General features: G+C 38.3%; 2 protein-coding genes across 10 annotated transcripts in view; one reads left to right on the top strand and one right to left on the bottom strand.

Moving 5' to 3' along the window:
• Window positions 1-19,933, bottom strand: part of LOC139970087 (uncharacterized) — an 853,056-nt gene that overhangs the window by 270,496 nt on the left and 562,627 nt on the right. The window lies entirely within an intron of this gene.
• Window positions 1-19,933, top strand: part of LOC139970058 (uncharacterized) — a 354,811-nt gene that overhangs the window by 77,912 nt on the left and 256,966 nt on the right. For all 3 annotated transcript variants that reach the window (XM_071975675.1, XM_071975674.1, XM_071975676.1), the window contains exons 6-7: window positions 4,379-4,458; window positions 17,810-17,871. In XM_071975675.1, coding sequence (XP_071831776.1) covers window positions 4,379-4,458; window positions 17,810-17,871 — 142 coding nt within the window. The remainder of the gene's footprint in view (window positions 1-4,378; window positions 4,459-17,809; window positions 17,872-19,933) is intronic.

Below are 19,933 nucleotides of genomic sequence, written 5' to 3' on the forward strand. Positions count from 1 at the left end.
AAATGAAGTACAGACTTCTATCCCCGGTACACGATGAATGAACCTACAAGTTAACAATCAGAATAAACACTTATACAACTGTCAGGGTCATATCCAGGTCGTAAATATGGTCACGGTTCATTTAGTTTTGTTGCTGAGAAGGAAAAAGAAGAAGCAGTTATTCACTTGTTGAAATGAATTCATTGCGTCATAATTTGCGATGTTTCACATGGTGGTATGCTGATTAAAACAGAACATAAGTATATTGTGATAGTAACATGGTGGACAAGTAAAAAGAAAAAGAAAGGAAAATAAAACAGAAAAGAAACCGAAGGAGAGGTGTTATGTTCCTGGAAATACAGTTAGTAGAGATCTGTGGGTAATTGTATACTGTCGGTCGCACATCCGGGGTTTTCCTCCCGTCAATAGCAGCGAATAGAGTGAAAACATGTAAAGTAATTGTGTCTAAATATCGCGAATCTACGCTTTCAGAACGCATGAAGAGAAACATGAATACTCTATGCATATACCTCTATAGGCATAAGAATGCAATATAATAGTAAAGTAGAGGAGCCCTAATGTAACAGAAGCTAAGCTATCTTCGTAGGTATTTTACAGATGTTGTATTTTTAATTGTTTGAGACACTACAGTAGGCCTACTCAGGCGCGTATCCAGGGGGGACGTTGGGGGCGCGCGCCCCCTGGGTAAGGAAAAGAGGAGGGAAAAAAAGAGAAGAAAAAAGGGAAAAGGAGGGGGAAAAAAGAAAAGGAGGAGAGAAAGGAAGGGAAAAGAAAAAGAAAAAAGAGAGAAAAGGGGAAAAGGAGGGAGTAGAAGAGAGCCAAGACCTCGGGAAGAGAAAGATGAACAGTCATAGTTAAAGCGTTGATCCCTATTATATACACAGGGTAGCCAGTGACAGATCAAGGATTACGGAGGGGGTGTGCGCCTTACCCTACCCCTTACACCGACAACTCCATTTTTGACGTTTCCATTTTTCCTCTCTCACTAATGTATCTATATAAATACTATATATGGTCTATCATAACGCGTGTGTGTGTATGGACGACTTAAACAATTGTATAAATTGTAGTACAATTGTGCTAAATGGAACCAACTGTGGCTGGTCTTGAACTCGACCGAGTCGTCGGGGAACATGACGCATTTCGGGAAGGGGGCGACCGCCCCCCCCCCCGTGCAAATTTTCTTTATGACATCGCTAGTAATTTCAAAATAGACAATGCTTAGATGCAACTTACAAGGCCTGGGAAGTGTCATTTCCAGCGATCTGGGAGGCATTTTCGGCCAACATTTTTCTTGTACGCTTCGCGCCAACTACTCGCAATTACTCGCTACACGCCTGTTCGAATTTGTAAAGCAAAGAGCAGATATAACATCATATCAGTGAGCATTGAAATGCATGTTCCACGATGAACAGCCTCAAAAAACTGTTTATGTGTGTAGTCAAAGGCGTAGGAGCCAAATTGGATTTGGGGCTGTAACGACTTGCCCGAAAAAAGCCGAAATTTTTCGCGCGCAAAGCGCGCGTTCAACTCATCAATGCCAATATCAGCCCCCGCCTCCTACGGGACCTACGCCTATGTGTGTAGTGTTCGGTTTCGATATACCTGATATCGGAAATATCTGCTATTTTTCATTTCCTTCAACCAACTTTTATAATAGCCATTATAAGAGGTTGCAATATTTCTACACCAAGAAATTAACTGTGTCGGAATTTTCCAAAATTTCCTCACCATTCCTCATCATACTTTCTTCTACTCGTGCAATTTTGACCTGTCTATTAGGGGTTCAAGGAGGTTTTTCTATATTGCTTGTCCATAGATTGAATTTTTTGCAACATCATGGGTATGTTTTCAAGTGATTTTTATTCACGAGAAATGGGAATTTTCAAATTCTCAACAAATAATGGGCTTAAAACCTTCAAAAGTGGGGCTTTCGGATATTGTGGGCCGTGACGTAGAATCACCTACAAAAGCAATGATCCATAGTGTGACTGGTGAAAATCTTCAAAAAGGTTATGGGTGGAAAAAAACTTTTGGGAATACTTGGTTCTCAGGCAAAAGTGTACATCTGGTTGCTCATTTTCAAGCCCGAGAAGTGCCATTTCCGGTGATCTGGGGGGTATCAAAACCAAAAATTTTCTTGTACGCTCCGCGTCAACCGATGGTGGCGCTCCGCTTAGATGGTAATTCGCGCCCCCCGGGTTAGAAAATCCTGGATACGCGCCTGCTACCTGCATATTTATGATTCTGCGTCATGTTTTACTTTGTTCAACACTTACTTTTGTTGGGAAAAAGTTTTAATTTCGTACTGCAAAGAATCATATCTTTCTAATGTGCAATTACGTAGCACCATGCATCTGCCTAACTGTCTAACCTTTGTTCTGTACTTTGGAGACATGAACAACAATCATAGGCCTACTCGCGAGTGAAATTTGGCGAGTAGATTTTTAGTCACGGTCGCCAAATAGCGATTACTTTCAATAATGATGAAAATCGTGGATACCTCTAATACTTGGTGTGTGGATTCATAACAGTGAGGTCTGTATATGCTTAAGATACCTCTAATACTTGGTGTGTGGATTCATATCATTGAGTACAATACCCGTATTGTTTTGGAGGTGTGTATAGCCACGTATAGTAGACTGACCTGTGTTTATTATGCCATAGTGTTATTGTAACAGCTTGTTCTGGTTATACTTACAAGCAGAAGTCTACTGCATTGAAGTCATCGAAATCTCAATGCAGTTTGCATTCGGGCTATCTTTGGAAAGGAGGGGTGGGGTGGGCTCCAAATATGACTTGCGTCCGTTGGGAGGGGTCTAAACGGGAAGAACCCTTTTATTAAAATATAGCCTTTAATAAATAGTTTTCAATGCTGTAGCAATATAAATTATTAGTTCAACAATTATTTCCAGTATTTTGCCTTCATGTGTACATTGAGTTGTTATGTCCGCTATAGCCCTTACAGTATATATAACATTAATGAAATATTCTAAAGCGCCTGTTTAACCAGTCACTGGATAGATACAGAAAATTAACGATTGTAAGAACAAGTTTTACATACGAAATAGCAGTATCTATGCGTTAATTATGCTAATTAGATACAAGGAACTTAACCTATATATTTTCTTTACATTGTCCGGAGCAGTATTTTACATAGAACTGGGCAATTCAGGTATAAGGTAGGATGATACTGAGCTACACTTTAACATATTTATTGGATATTATTCACTATCTGGTACCGGTTATTCCAGATAATTTCATTTCATGCTCGATAAACTCAGGTGCCCTCTTGTTGTTGTGTGTTTGTAACAAGTGCCTTAATGTCTAAAAATTTGCTATTTGGCTTCAAAGTTGAATATTTGGCTTCGTAGTTGAATAGGAAAGTTTGATTGTGTAATGGTTAAGGAAACTCTTATCAACTCCACAAACTGTTAACTGTTATAATTTTGTAAAATTAGATTTAGATCAATGACGAAATAACAATTCGTACAATGTTATCAAATTATTGAAGGTTGATATTGGAATAAATACTTAGATAACTTTGGTATATCTGCATCTTTCATATTATAGTAACATTTTGTGTTCTTTCTACTGAAATTTAACCCGGGAGGACCAATTATTGCACCCATTAAATAATGTTGCTATGTCCTCGACCCTCCTACTCCTCTCCCTTCCTACCCCTCTCCCTTCCATTCTTCCTCCGTTTCAGTACAAGTGTTTGAAGGTTTGTCATACAACCATTAAGTTGAACATTTCATATGTAGCATATTAAACTATTTTGAGATTAAGAAACAATATTTCAGCTTTAAGATTCATAATTTTTAGATTTTATATTTTCCCAGTGACCTCTAACAATCTCAGACATTTTAGTTCTCATTTAAAGTGAGAAGGATTAACGAAGACAAACTATAAAATAAATTAATTTACCGAAAATAACATACCATGTCAACCACGTGATCCGAGCAGGCGGTTGTTACAATGAACCTGTATTACTCTGATTGTTGTGTACAATGTTGTATTTCTATATGCTTGAACAACTTTATATTAATTTAAAGTTCAACATATAACAAATTCTGCCAATTCTGATAATGTGGACGGCTATGCTTTTCACAATTATTATCAACCGCTTATAATTTAAATTCAGCAGTTCCAACTATCATCATTATTATCTACATTACTATATCCATTAAAATTTATTTTTGATTATAATTAGGTCTGATCATAATGATCAATCAGATGTGATTTATTTCCTTGTTTTTTGTTGTTTACTTTGTTGTTTATCTTCATTGATTTAGTAAACAATCACTCTGACTAGGAGGACATTCCACTACGTCTTCTACATCTTACACGATGATTACTATACTTCTCTCCATAGGTTTGGTTCGGGCTACACTATGCCAGACACTGTTCCGGTTGGATCCATTCCATCATCCTTGAAGTCAAGAAACGTGAAAGGTATTGTCACAATGACGTCATAATGGACACACTTAAAATTTCTTACATTTTTCTCAAGGCTTGACCAACTATGTGGATGCCTGTTGACTTGTTGATTGTTGTTGATTCACAAACAATAGAGTAATGAATCAGCAACACATGATTACCATTTTATATGAAGGAGACACCTAAAACTAAGTCTTGTGATAGTAAACAACGAACTGAATAATAGAAATGTAACAACACTTAATATTGCTAAGCTTGGTTGATTTAAGAGATAAGTCATATTCCTTTCATTTCGCTCCTTCGAGATCACTGCACTATAAGATATTTTTGTAAGAAGCCATCACATCAATTGATGCTTTAAATCTCTTTCCAAAAAGTAGTGGTATCATACACTTTGGGCAACTTAATTACACAGCGACAATGATTGTGTAAGGTTTTGAAGTAATTTTGTGCCCCTCGGAGTCTACCAACACCCCCCACCCGTTAGACTTACATATTTAAACACATCCACACCTGGATAAACCATATTATATTTTTTTCCATTTATACACTTACCAAAGTAAGAGTTATAATCCAAAAACGGAGAAAATGAAAGAAAACAGAGTCGGTCTGCATGTTACTCCCTTACGTCTACATTTCCTCAGATTCGGATGATATTTGGATAATAAATGAAGCCGCTTCCAGAGGCTTCCGCCCCTGACCCCCCCCCCGGGGGCCTAACACTGCTATCCGCTGAAAATTGAGTTCATCTCATATATAGATTTCTGTGTTTCAAAATTTCTTCAAGAGAACGAAAAATATCTTAAAGGTTGCAGCTTAAGTCCAGCGGATCCCCACCAGCGTTCTTGGGATACATTATAGATAACTATAATATTGATACATTTGTTTTGTGTTCTATTGCTTTAAAATCGCTGCGAGAGAACAAGGATATCACCAAATGCAAACACTTCAGGGGCTTCCCTCGTGGAACGAACGGGGCTTGAAATATATTCCAGAGAAAGCCGCTCTACCCCGCTTGAGCACTCAGAAACGTTCTGTACAATTTTGAGCTTAAGCTTCTTCTTGACAACCCTTCGCATGACACCCTTTAATAACATTAAACTATCGAAGACAAATATCTAAGTTACATATTTGGTCTGTAAATCTACATGCAAAGCGAAATGTGCATAAAACATGTTGGCTTTATGCTTATTACATGAGTACTGGTTCAATTTTCAAGACATCAATATACATATTGTGTATCGATTCGATACAGTTTTACATCGGTACTATATACTTAATGAGGTAACGATGTATACTTTATTCAATTTAACGCGTGTTATCTGTCGAATTTTCAACTTTATATTTTTGTTTGATTTTTCGCTGAGATGCTAAACTGCTATAAAGAAAAATTAAATATTAGAGTAACCACTAATCTCGCAAGTAGTAGTTAAGAGAGGGATTCAGATACAATTCAAGTAGTTGTATTCATCGGTCAACGCCTAAATACAAGAAAAGATCAGTAATGTTTTTTAATGTTTTCAACTGTATGGTCCACCATCTTGTCTTCATACGTCTAAAAAAATGAAGACGTTTTAGGATTCATTGTAGTTGTTTAAGTGAGTTAAAGCCAAACGAATGTGTTACTAAGAAAAAACGAATACAGGCGAAAGTGGTCGGGTGCAGAAGGGCAGGTATAAATGCTCCTTGCTCATGTGCTATTTACTCGTTGGTTGTTATGGTATCTCTTTTTTGGGGGGATGGGGGTGGGGTGATTTTACTAAATAGCTACAGTCAGTGGCGTAGGAAGGTACTTTTGAGTGGGGGGCCGAAGACTGATGGCCGGCCTGGGGGAGGGGTCTAAGGGGAGGGGGATTTTTTTGCATTTCCAGGTGGCCTCAGATGCAATTTGGTGCAATATAGCACACTTCAACACCCACTCCATTTTGTAAAGAATTTTGCATTTTCACCTGGCCTTAGATGCAATTTGGTGCTTCAAATGAGATTTTTTTCTCATTTGGAAATGAAAAAGGGGTTTTCTGACTTGCGGAGCGGGGGGGGGCGGAACGATACTTCCGGCCCCCCCCATATTTTTCACTGGGGGGCTGACGCCCCCCAGCCCCCCGGTTCCTACGCCCAGAGCTACAGTACATGTGCGTCTTACTGCAATGGTATATACGTCACTAGTCAAACACAATGTAAAGTGTACATACATGGCAGATCACGATGCCACCTTACATTACATCTCCGAAATATACGTTTTCAAGCGATACTCCTGTTGTTATGAACAACTGAGTTGTCATCCTTTGATGTATAATAAATATGCAAATGGACATGAAAAAAACACCTTTCCAAAAATTACTTGCGAATGTTTCTGTTACTACAATCCAAGGTTCGCATTAGCCGCGGGATTGCGAGATTCCCACAATATGATTTCAAATCCTGCATGTCAAAAGTTGCCAAGACGGGATTCCCCGTAATTAATTTCTGCCGAGTCAACTTGCATTAAACATACATTACGGCTGTGACCGTGTTAGCGATTAATCGCTAAACGATCGCATTTGTAATAAACGTTTAGTAAAGAGCATTGGATTTTCTTGTTTGTTATCCCGTCTATAATCCATCTTAACATCCCTTAAATTTCCTTGCCAGTTTTTCCTTCTATTTATAAATGAATGAAAAAATATAGCAATTTTGAGAATTCCAATATTTACGCAAGCACGAACGTATACAGTAGCTATAACTATGAGAGGAAAGCACTTGCTATGGACTACCAGAGCTAGCTCCTTGATGACATCAAAGACACTTGCACTCGACAAACTATGTTTGCGTAAAATCCCCACAAATCTCCGACCACATGGTAGGCTAAAATCACAAAGAGTCAACATTGAAATCTAGCCTAACCATCTGTTTATTCGCTTAAATTGTGTCGCAGTTAGCTTGCACTAAAATATTCACCGAATAATTTCGTTGTTGCTGCTATCTTCGACCACACGGTTGCCTAACACCACACTAAGTCAATGGGGAAATCTAGCCTTCACCATCTGCTTATTCGCTCAAATTTTAAGGCAGTTAGCTGGAACTAAAATATCCATGGAATTCTTTCATTATTACTGCTATCTTCGACCACAAACTAGCCAAACACCAAACTAATTCAAAGGGAAAAAATCTTGCCTTAACCATCGTTTTTTTTACACACACACACAAAATCGTAGCCTTGTTTACAACTTTCAATGACCTGGAAATCGGCAATCCTTTGGAAGATATGTGCTATGTTTTGAAGAGGTAACATAGTATTGCGATGGATTAAAGATTTCAATCTTGAGTAGTTTTCACCGGTATCATATTTTCGTTTTCGGTGTTGTGATTTTATCCACACACGAAAAAGAACCATTACGAATGGCTAAAACTAGAAATAGTAAGCAATTAAAACAGCCATCTACACTACAAGAAAGTTATTTCATTGAAATAGTCTTACGTATTCGCGTGTCTTGATTAATCAAAAATATGAAATAATGAAAGCACTCGCGTAGCAGTTACGAGACCCCACCCCCCCCCCCACAGAAAACGGGTACCCGTTTTTCGTGTTTTAGATTCGGGTACACGAATGTTCGGTCGGGTATCCGACTCAGGCCTAGAATGTTCTTACTCATTAAATAAAAATAATGCTCGAGAGAAAGTTTTCATCCTTCGCTTGGATCAAGTAAATTATCATGGATGCAACTATGCGGCAGGCTATGGTAGTCTCTGATGAAAAAAATAGTTATCGTGGTTATTCAAACTAGATACGTGTTTCTTGAGTTTAATGGGAAATGAGCATTGGTCATATCGTCAACAGTATTGTTACGGAATCATAACCGTAAAGTAGGGACTAGCAGTTAGTTATAGCAGAAAGGTAGGTCTGAACCGGTAAAACGGCCGATTGTTTAGGCCTAATAGAGTGCGAACTGCAATTATGATATCTTTGTAAGACCGGCTGCAATAGTCTAGGCTCGTCTAGTCTAGTCTAGAAAATGTCAACAAACAGAAACAAAGAGATGTTACAATGGTCTGTTCTATTTCAACTCAACAAGTATTGTAATTGTCTACAATTGCTGCTGATATTTCTGTTTAGTTCGTGTTTTAGTTTTGTCACGGCCTTATTGATGTTCTGAAAGACAAACCACGACACTAAACATAATTTATATTGATATGATATCTTCATTCATAGTTGCTTACATGTAAGTTTTAAGTATATTTTGTCTCCATCAACACTTATGTCGATAATATACTTAAATGTAGGTTTCTTGAAATTTCTTAGAAATTTGGACAGTGTTATTGTTCAATGTTATAATTGTGCATGTCAAGTCATAGTAACACGATGATAGATTACACTAACCTTCCTCCTACATGCAAGAGTTGCCGGACAACTATCTCCCGGACAAATACCCCCGGACATATACCCCTCGGACTCATACCCCGGGACAAGTACCCCCTGCCAATCACCCCCCGGACAAAAACCCCCGAGGACGAATACCTCCGAGGACAACTACCCCCGGGGCAACTACCCTTCGGACATACACTCAAGAGGACAAATACCCCCGGACATGTACCCCCTTGACAATTACCCCGAGGACAATATGTTACCCCCGGCAATTACCTCTGGGAAAACTCCACCCGCGAAAATTTACCTCACCCAGGTTACTACCCTTTCTAAACCTGAATACGCCCATGTCCCCTCCCCCCCCCCCGCCCGAGCCCGTGAACCAAGCGGACCTTTAGCTGGTGAACCCCGTAGTACGAAAGCCTATATTAGGGCCATGAAAGCAAATTTTCTTAATCTGATATATCGAATATTATTCTGATATAACCAAATTTGATAGTGCCATATAAAGCGCTATACAAAAACTAACATAACATAACATAACAAATCATCAGGTTAAATTACTCAGAAGAAAACTTAAAAATGGTAAGTCGCAATAAGCCGGAATTGTTCGGAGATTAATAATACAGAATAGTGTCACTAGAACTAATAGTAAATTATTAGTTACTTCCATTAGTGACCGATGCCCCACCCCACCCCCCCCCCCTCCCTCATGCTATGCTTCTTCAACCGCCGTCCCCACCTATCTTGTCCGGGGCTCGTTCCGTTTTCAAGCACTATCCAGGAGTTTTGGAGGCTTATATATTGAAAACTCGAATCTTTTTAAAAAGTCGGGAGGAGTTTGAAAGTCCCAGGGCACACGACGACCCTAGTGGTGCCAGTTTAACCAAGGATTTTTTCCATAACAACTCACTGGTTTAACCGTCACCCTGATCCAATTTTAAATATGCGCTTGCAGTTGCCCGAGAGACCAGGGTATATGTTGAGGCCCGCGGGAAACTAAACTCTAAAAAAAGACCTGCGTATCCGTCGCTGCATCCGTCCCTTATAGATATCGGCATATGTCCAGGGGATGTTCGTCCGGGGGTATTTATCCTGGGGTTAATTTGTCTAGGAGGTATTCGCCCGTGGACGTAGTTGTCCGGGTGGGGAATTTGTCCGGGGGGGGGGGCTTTTGTCCTCGGGGGTTATTTTTCGGGGGGGGGGGGTATCTGTCCGGGTGGTAGTTGTCCTGGGGGATTGTCCGGGTGGTATTTATACGTGGGGTCATTGTCGGGTGGTTAATCGTCCGGGGAGTTATTGACTTGGGGGGGGGGGGTAATTGTCCGTGGGTTTTTGTCTGGGGGTATTTGTCTGGTGCATGTAATCCCCCGTTCCCACGAACGCGGGCTTGCTTCAAGCATGCATACAGTAGGTAGAGCTAAAATTGTGACCGCAGATAAGCCCTGCAATTTGAACATGTTTCAACGAGTTAACTCCGGGCATAGCGGCAGGCTTGGAAAACATTGGGAAACGTCCGAACCAGGTTATTGCAATATAGAATACGAACAGCGATCGACAGATATGCAGTGAGTCTTTTCGACACGTGCATATATCATCCAAGCAGCGCACACGCGCTATTTTCTACCGGGGCTTTCCTGATACGGCCAACGTTTATGTTAGGCCATACGGGAAATAATTGCTGATTTAATGTCCGTACGAATTAAAATTAATACCGGTATTTATTCTATTTAATACCGGCATTAATTCTCAGCCAATCACCATGCAGCTTCATATGCCGGTATTAAATATAATTCATTCATACTTAGTAAAGATTCCTAAATCCTATTGGTCCATTCAGGTCAGCTGACCGTGGTAAATCCTGTGAGTAACACACGGTAAAATTACGGGGCATCACTTTAATAAATCTTTGGTTATATGTAACCAAAAATGTTTTGTTTTATGAGTTTTCCCCCACACAAATGGTAGTGTATGAATGAACGGGGTTAATCAACGGTCTAGCGTGCGTTACTCACATGATTAATGCACTCCGGGTGTTAATGCTATCGCTGGATGCACTCGGGCTCCGCCCTCGTGCATCGCTTGCATTACCCCCCGATCGTGCATAATCCTGTGAGTAACGCATATGGCAAGCCATGTGCGGGGACAAACACCGCATAATATATCCGCGTATTAATTCGAATATATACGCGTATTAATTCAAATATACATGTGTTGTACATGTATAAAGTTTCGCTTTTTGAAGCGATCTCGCGAGCCCGCCAAAACATTTATCGTTGGTATATGTACACAGCAAGAGCGGAAATGTTTTTTCGTGTATATTCTAATTAATCCGTGCATATATTGGATTTAATCCCCATATGTATTTTTTTTAATATCGTGTATATATTCGAATTAATACGTGTATATATTCGAATTAATACGTGTATATATTCGAATTAATACGCGGATATATTTGAGCCATATGATTGGCTAATAATATATACGCGTATATATTCCAATTAATACGCGTATAAATTCCAATTAATACGCGGATATATTATACAGTGTTTGTCCCACATGGCTTGCCATAAACGCACGCTAGACCGTTGATTAACCCCTTATTAATACGCTCATTAAATAGAATTAATACGGGTATTAAATAGAATTAATAAGGGCATTACATAGAATTAATACGGGCACTAAATAGAATTAATACGGGTATTAAATAGACCAATCACATCAGCGATTTTTTCTACCACGTAAATAGAATTGATACGGGCATTAAATAGAATTAATACGCGCATTAAATAGAATTAATACGGGTATTAAATAGACCAACCACATCAGCGAATTTTGTTACCATGCTCAGTCTGAGCTGGTGTTAATCCCCAGCGTGAAAGCAGTGTACTTGTAGCTAGCAAGCAAGGTACAACATACAACGCAATGGCACGCATGACAGACAAAGAACAATTTTTGCATGATTTTCGTCGAGAAGAGAACGATACTTGTAGGTTTTTGACAAATGTTGACCCTCAATCCCAGTCCGATGTTTTATCAGTTCGCAATGCTTTGAACCGTCTTGTTATTCTTCAAAGAACGTAAGTTGTATAGGTTGGCGCGGCGATCAGATCAGATGAACAAGTGAGAATCCTGCTGATGTGATTGGTCTATTTAATACCCGTATTAATTCTATTTAAAGCGCGTATTAATTCTATTTAATACCCGTATTAATTCTATTTAATACCCGTATTAATTATATTAATGCCCGTATTAATATATTTAATACTGGCATATGAAGCTGCATGGTGATTGGCTGAGAATTAATGCCGGTATTAAATATAATTAATACCGGTAATAATTTTAATTCGTACGGACATTAAATCAGCAATTATTTCCCGTATGGCCTACCATAAACGTTTACCACCCGTTTGTAAAAGTCAATGCACTGGGCAGGGAAATCATTGTTCGTATCTGAAGAGCAGTATTTTGAGTGGTACGACTTTTCGCGGGATTTAAGTAAAAAAAACCTTCAAATAAAATAAATCTTTCATAGTCTCCAAAATGAAAAGAAATAAAATGGAAAACCTAAATATAATAATATTATTCTAGCAGATATGCCGACTTTGTGTACATACAATCGTTACAACAACTCTGGAAAAAAAAACTGTGTCACACCCCCCCCCCCAATAATTTGGTCGCTGTCGGCAAATTTTGGGTCTGTTGGCAAAAGGAGAAAAGGTGAAGAGAGAGGAAGGGGAAGAAAGAAGGAAAGCTGAATAGAGAAAAGAAGAACGGGAGCTTCTTCCGTGCCAAATTTGACTTAAAATATGCACCAGATTGCATCTAAGGACGTTTCAAAACTAAACATTTTCAAAAGGGGAGTGGGAGACACCCTCCCCTTACACCCCTCCCCCATTTCAGTCACCATTTCCAGATCCGTCGGCAAATCAAATTTGACTTAATATATGCACCAGATTGCATCTAAGGACGATTCAAAACTAAACATTTTCCAAAGGGAGGGGGAGACACCCTCCCCTTACACCCCTCCCCCATTTCAGTCACCACTTCCAGATCTGTCGGCAAATCAAATTTGACTTAAAATATGCACCAGATTGCATCAAAGGACGTTTCAAAACTAAAAAAGGGGGACACCCCTCCCCTTAGACCCCTCCCCATTTCAGTCACCACTTCCAGATCAAATTCAAATTCTCCACACCCCCCCAACAAAAACCCCTTCGCTACGCCCCTGCTTACAAGTGTATATCTTTTCTTTCGTTCACCGTTATTTTTTATTGTTGTTTATTTCGGACCATAGTCTGAATTTCGTGAAACGAAAACTCGCCGGCCTGCCAAAACCCCGATAGTTCCGCCCCCCCCCCCCCCCCCGTTAAACAACATTATGCTATCTTTAAAAGAATTGTCTGGTAGCCCATAGACGTTACCTTAAAAAACAATCAATAATTTTCCAATTATGCGTTTGACAGAGAAACGATTTTTTAATCGTTTAGGATGGATATTTCAAATATACTTGAACAGTTGAGAACGTGACGTCATCTTCGAAATGCAGATTGCGACATAACCCACGCTCCATACAGTTCCTGCAGTAATCACAACAAATACCGCGTTTGAATACAGATTAATTTCTTTGTTAATTTTCGGTGAAATTCAATATAAATTATATGTTTTACAAAATCGTTGAGCCGTCATATACAGTAATGTAGTGCATCGGTGTTTTCGTGATTTGTGTGTAACATGACGTTAGGTTGAACAGAAGATTCTTCGTTGTTTATCATTTTGCTGTAAAGTTGATCAGTGAATTTTATTTCAGCAATATTTCCCAATATCAGGCTCATTTCTTATTGGAACTAGATTGCTCTTCTCTGTCTCCCCGAACGAGTGTTGTGGTCCAGCAGTTTTATATATTCTTTTTGTTTAAGTATTTCAGTTTGTACTTTATTTGGCTGACCGTTCTGCCGTAGCCTTTCTCTTCCATTCGCATACAGATATCTCGGTACACAGGAGCGTTGCGGCTGTCCCATCAAGTTTCGGCATAGTATTTGCGTCACACCAAATGCCAAGCAATGCGAATACTTCATCGTCCGACCACATACTTCGCTCAGTGTACTTCTGCGACATATTGTAAAGGAAAATATCGATAATCATCATCATCATCATCATCATCATCATCATCATCATCATCATCATCATCATCATCATCATCATCATCATCATCATCATCATCATCATCATCATCATCATCATCATCATCATCATCATCATCATCATCATCATCATCATCATCATCATCATCATCATCATCATCATCATCATCATCATCATCGTTCAAACGATTATGCTTTAACAGAAAATACCGATTACCGATTTTTTTTTTATAATCGGGCCGATTCCGATTCCGATTATTTGAAAAAGAGAAAATATCCCGTGTATACGAATTCGGTAATAAGTATGTGATAGTAACAATTATTGTTGTGATTTTCCTCTGTTTAGCTTTGTTTTTATTGTAATAGAAGGCTCTTATGTATCATTTTGTATGTACCAAATCACCTCCGGATTTTTTTTTTAATTTTTTTTTTTAATTTCCAAAATACGAAAATATGACATCCTATAGCACTGTGCTAAGCGAATGGCTTAACCACCTCGACGTGTATGTCACCTGTTAATTGCTTGAAATGGGCTAAGAATAGTTACTCAAAATATCCATCTCAAAAAGTATCTCAGACAAACCAATCTGCAATCTTTACCAAAAGTGTAAATTTGAATTACATATTTCTTACATTCCGACATTATTTTGTACTTGTTTTCAGTATTATTCCGTTGAACAAATAGAAATGTTACGAACTTGAAGTTAAACATCATTATTTCTCCATTCAAGTTCAAATAGAAAATGTAAGCTTAGGCCAATCAAACTGAACAGCAAATGGTACCACAGTAATTTATTTATTATTTCCTGTAGAATGTTAGCAGATTCTTATTTAAGGAAATCATAACAACTAGATACTACTCAAATATTGTTTTTTTTTTCATATGAAAAATTTGCATTCACTTGTGCATAATGGATTTCAGCAATATTTTAGACCGTATTCCGAGACCTGTTTACAATGTAACAACCTATTGTTAGGCTTATTGCGACGGCTATGGATTAGAGGCATATCAGCAATTCTGCCGAAATTAAATTATTTTTGAGGGCATCGCAGCAAACATCGGAAGGTTTAAAAAAAATGGAGATAAGAGGGTCGACGGTAACAGGGAAGTGATGGGCAGGGAAGTATGGCCCTTTGCAAATTGTGTGAAAAGAAACATCGAATTACAAATTAGTGCATCAAATACTGCACTACGGAGCATTTGTGCATTAAAATGCCTATACCAGGGTAGGAATTGGCTTTGGGGGGCTATTTTGGAGAAGAAAAAAATCCATTCAAAGTTTAAACGCAAAAATTTACGATCGTTTAGCAAATAACGTCAAACCACCTAATATATGACGAAAACCCAATAACCCATCAACTGATATAGAAAACACAGCTTTACTTCCGCTGTAGGTGCCCTTCCTTAAATCATGTATTTTTTCGTGTGTGGATAAAATCACTCACCAACAGCGAAACCATTATACAGCTGAAAACTAATCGAAGTTTAAACCTTCAATCCATCGCCACAGCAACGGTGTGCGTAAAATACAGCATTCACTTTTTAAGACATAGCACATACCTTCCAAACAACTGCCGATATCCAACTGATTGAAAGTTGTAAACAAAGCTACCCCTTTTTTTCGCAAACCGATGGTTAGGCTATATTTCCTATTGACTTAGTGTGGTTGTTAGGCTAAAATGTGGTCGAAGGTTGCAGTATTTCATGGGTACTTTAGTTCTAGCTAACTGCGTCACAATTTTAGCGAATAAAGAGATGCTTAGGCTAGATTTTCCCGTTGACTACGTGTGGTGTTCGGCTATCATGCGCGCGACGATAGCATCAAGGAAAGTATGTAAACAAAGCTATGCAAAATATTGTGTTTTGGTTTTTTTTTTTTGCATACCGATGGTTAGACTACATTTCACATTGACGTAGTGTGGTTGTTAGGGTAACATGTGGTCGACGATTGCGGTTTTTCATGGATATTTTGATTTTTTATTTGCGACACAGCTTAAACCAATAAACAGATGGCTAGGTTAGATTTCCACGGGGCTTAGTGTGAAGTACGGCTACCATGTGGTCGGAGATTTGCGGGGATTTTAGGTTATTGTCGCTGGTGCTGAAAATTGCTAAATGGAGGCCGTTATTTCCCAGTGACTGTACGAGAAGTTCCCGGTGATTGTGCGCGACCCTCCCGCACTGCTTCAAATTTTATGCGAGATTGTGTTAACTGTTTGCGCGATTCGCACTTCTACGGCAAACCCTTGCATGTTACAATTAATTTTTCACAGATACCTGATATTACTAGGGCGAGTTTGTTATATTTCTCTTTTCTTTTTCGCCCTCGCAATTGTGCTTTAGAAGCGTCCGTCGCCCGCTTATTGCCGACCCTGACCTATAATCAGTTAGTCAACATAGGCCTTATAGTTTAGATATCCAGCACAATCGTTAATTCGCGAAATTGGTATTGTTACCATGCTTACTGTGCAGAGAAATATGAAGTCACTAACCACGAGGGAAGTAAAATCGGCGACCCTGGCAGCCTAATTTGATGAAATTCGATTGTGAAAGACGTATAGAGGGTGTCTTTCTTTTAAAGTTTCGTAGTAAAAGAACAAACCCAATAAATCAGTTGATATTTTCACCTTCCATATGTTTTTGACTAATGATATGTTCACCTTCCATATGTTTTGAATAATCGGTATGACATAACTGGTATAATTTTTACCGATTTCGATTATGTTCCGATTATGCAATAATCGGGCAGATTCCGATTTAGTTCATCGTTTGAACACTAATAATTATAATAATAATGGGCTTTCCGGTTATCTGGACGTCTTCAAGACGGCAGCTCAAACTTCATACTGTATGTATGCGGATATACGCGGGCAGCTACACTGTGTACTACTCAGCTACGCCTTACGTAATTCCTTCATTCTCACTGCATCGGTCCTTTGTACACACAACCAATTTAAACACAGTTGATGTCGATACAGAAATAAGCAAGTGGCGGAAACCACAAGTGATAAAATCCATCGTATCTTTTACACCCCAAGGCAATTGTTCATTTTAATTTAACTGGGCTTAGCTGTCCTAACCCCACCTCCCATAAGAGGCTTGATCAAGCTCGGGCTTGCCCCGTTCCCACGCAGTAAAACAGTGGAGCGACTTGCCCTCCTCTCAATAGGTCGATTCAAGCCCGCGTTCGTGGGTACAGGCTTTGAGGGACAAGTATAGAGAGATTGATGTATTTAGTCTTAATACAGTTTAAAAACTTTCCTAAGAAAGTGGCTAGAAACAAGACATATAACCTTAGTTAACACAACTGACATACTCTCAGGACATCGGAAACGTGATCACGTGATTATGTTGATAATTTGTCTAGTCTTGTAGCTCTATAATTTAACTCAATTTAAGTAATTCCAAATACTTTTGTCTTTTTCTATTATCAATATATAAATTATCTCCACCCCTCAACATTATTTCTCGGACTCGTACACATTGTACCCTCGTTCATTGTTCAGGACACATCGAGAATCTCATTGTTAATGGTGGAGTGACGTCACTGCTGATGATGTCATGATTGATCAGTCTCAAAGACAGAAGTAGTTAGTGTAAACAACACGTTTGCCCCGATCCATGAAATGTTTCACTACTGTAGACAAATATGTGTATAATAGATACTAAATTATCTCGTGGACAGCTTAGAGAGAGATTCAGAGAATAGCAGTCAGAGTCACTTACGTTTGTGCATTAGCCTATTTAAAGAATTTTCGAAAACGTCGACAAGTGTATAAACTGAAAAACGTATATAATGTTTATGATTTCATTCCAGACCACCAAAGATAAAGCATGCACTTATCATATAACATATATCTCTTTTATGTTTTTCATCAGTTTTGAATCTTATCGACATTGGCAAGTATCGTCTTCTGAATCTACAAACCGGTCAATGGCAGGTAAAGAGTTTGATCACCTTTCATTCAGCTATTGCTCATAATGCAAGTCTGGTCAGCTTGTTTGATTTATGGTGCCCTAGCACTGTTTTCAGTCCCCAATAAGTGTAAATAAATCAGTGTAGTGATACGTTAATATATGTAAAGTTTACGTGTTGCTGGTAACATAAGAAGTTCCGGTGTAAAGAGAGAACTTTCAGACATGTTCCTGCTCCTACTTCCAAGGGGGGGGGGGGTTGTGTGGAGAGGGCGGATGGAATCTTGCGTGCGAACATTGTCTAAATGAATCTCATTCAGCGCTCACAATGCTTAGTTCTATATTGGCGCACCCGTACAATCTCCATGTCAGTTTTATATTGTAAACATATAATAGATTGACTTTTGGACAGGTTTGTACGGAAGCGTCAAGGTGCTATCAACATAAGAAAAAATTTGCCCCATAAGTTGACATTACAAGATTATATCTTATCAAAAATCAGAAAAATGTTGGATTGCTCAGTTGCTTTAAATGAGTAGTTAACAACTAATCGTATCTCGACAATTTAACACTTTTTCTGCAAAATGTGCAATTGAATTGAATTGAATTGACGAGATACGATAAGATGTCAATTGAACATTTTGCATAAAATTGTTCAATTGCTCATTTGGAATGAAGTGAACAATTAAACATTTCGCAGAAAACAGTTGAGTTGACGAGATATGATTAGTTGTCAATTCAACATTTTGCAGAAACTTGCTCAATTGCTCATTGGAATGAAGGAAACAATTTAATATTTTGCAGGCAAATGTTGAATTGATGAGATATGATAATTTGTCAATTCAACAGTTTGCAGAAAAATTGTTCAATTACTCATTTGAAAAGAAGTGAACAATTCAACATTTTCAAAGAACTGTTGAATTGACGAGATCTGAAAAATTGTGAATTAAACATTTTGCAGAAAAATGTTCAATTGCTCAGTTTATGCAACGAGCAATCCAACATTTTTCTGATTTTTGATAGGATATTATCTTGTTATCTAAACAATTAACTGAAAATTTTTGAATTGTTTGGGCATAGTTTTCTTATATTAATGGCACTTTTAAGCTTCCGTAGGTATGTTATATAATGTAGAATCGTTTTTTGACATGTGCCTTTTTATTAGTATTCGAGGTTTGTGAATTTGCATCCAATAAACTCCACGTTTATTCCGCGATGAAACCGTAAAACGTTATCAATCATATTGAACAGGTCTGTTCTAGTAATGTATGTGTAATTGTTCATCATAACACATAACAAAAGTCGCATAACAGTCCGTTTAACTGACCATGTTTCTTACTGTAGCAGCTAATTGGTTTTAACTGGTCATGTTTAGATCTTTAGTTGTTCCTGTTGGTGTCAGACGTTGACCAATCCATATAATATTCACACATAACTGGATACCACTGCAACTAATTAAGATATCTAAATATGTTGTTTCAAGCACTTGACTGCTAGTAACTAGTGAATTATATATCGTTTAATTAGATTCAGGCAATACTGTGTCCCACAAATATATTGTCATGTTCTATTTGTTTGTTTCCAAACCATTAATATCTCTGCCTTCTCTCATCTTTCCTGTTGTAATTTTGGTGAAATAAAGTAACATTATGTTTTAAAGGTCCTTATATATTTCATTTACGGCTAAGTTTGTTACCAGCAGATTGTAGCAAAAACAACACAAATATCCATTATGGTATTCTTCCTTGTGAATTAAATCTTGCTAATAAATTAACTATGTTGCTTATAAAGCTTCAGTGGATTTGAAGGATCACTTGTGTATATTATGATTTATCCAGATTAGTGTATACGTCACTGACATAAGTGTGTGGGTCCAACAGGCTTAGATATTATGAAAGGACGGGTCTCTTTTTTATTTGAAACCAATATACTTTGTTATATTCTTCTGAATGGTAATGCTTGCCATGGTCATTTGTATGTACCAAGGGAAGATTAGCTATTTCAATTACTGACATTTCAAGGTTTCCGATCTAATTAACTTTTTTTTTTTGGGGGGGAGGGGGGAGTAGGATTGTTACATTTGTGTAA

The sequence above is a fragment of the Apostichopus japonicus genome, chromosome 7 (genome assembly GCF_037975245.1).
Source record: "Apostichopus japonicus isolate 1M-3 chromosome 7, ASM3797524v1, whole genome shotgun sequence".
Classification (NCBI taxonomy): domain Eukaryota; kingdom Metazoa; phylum Echinodermata; class Holothuroidea; order Aspidochirotida; family Stichopodidae; genus Apostichopus; species Apostichopus japonicus.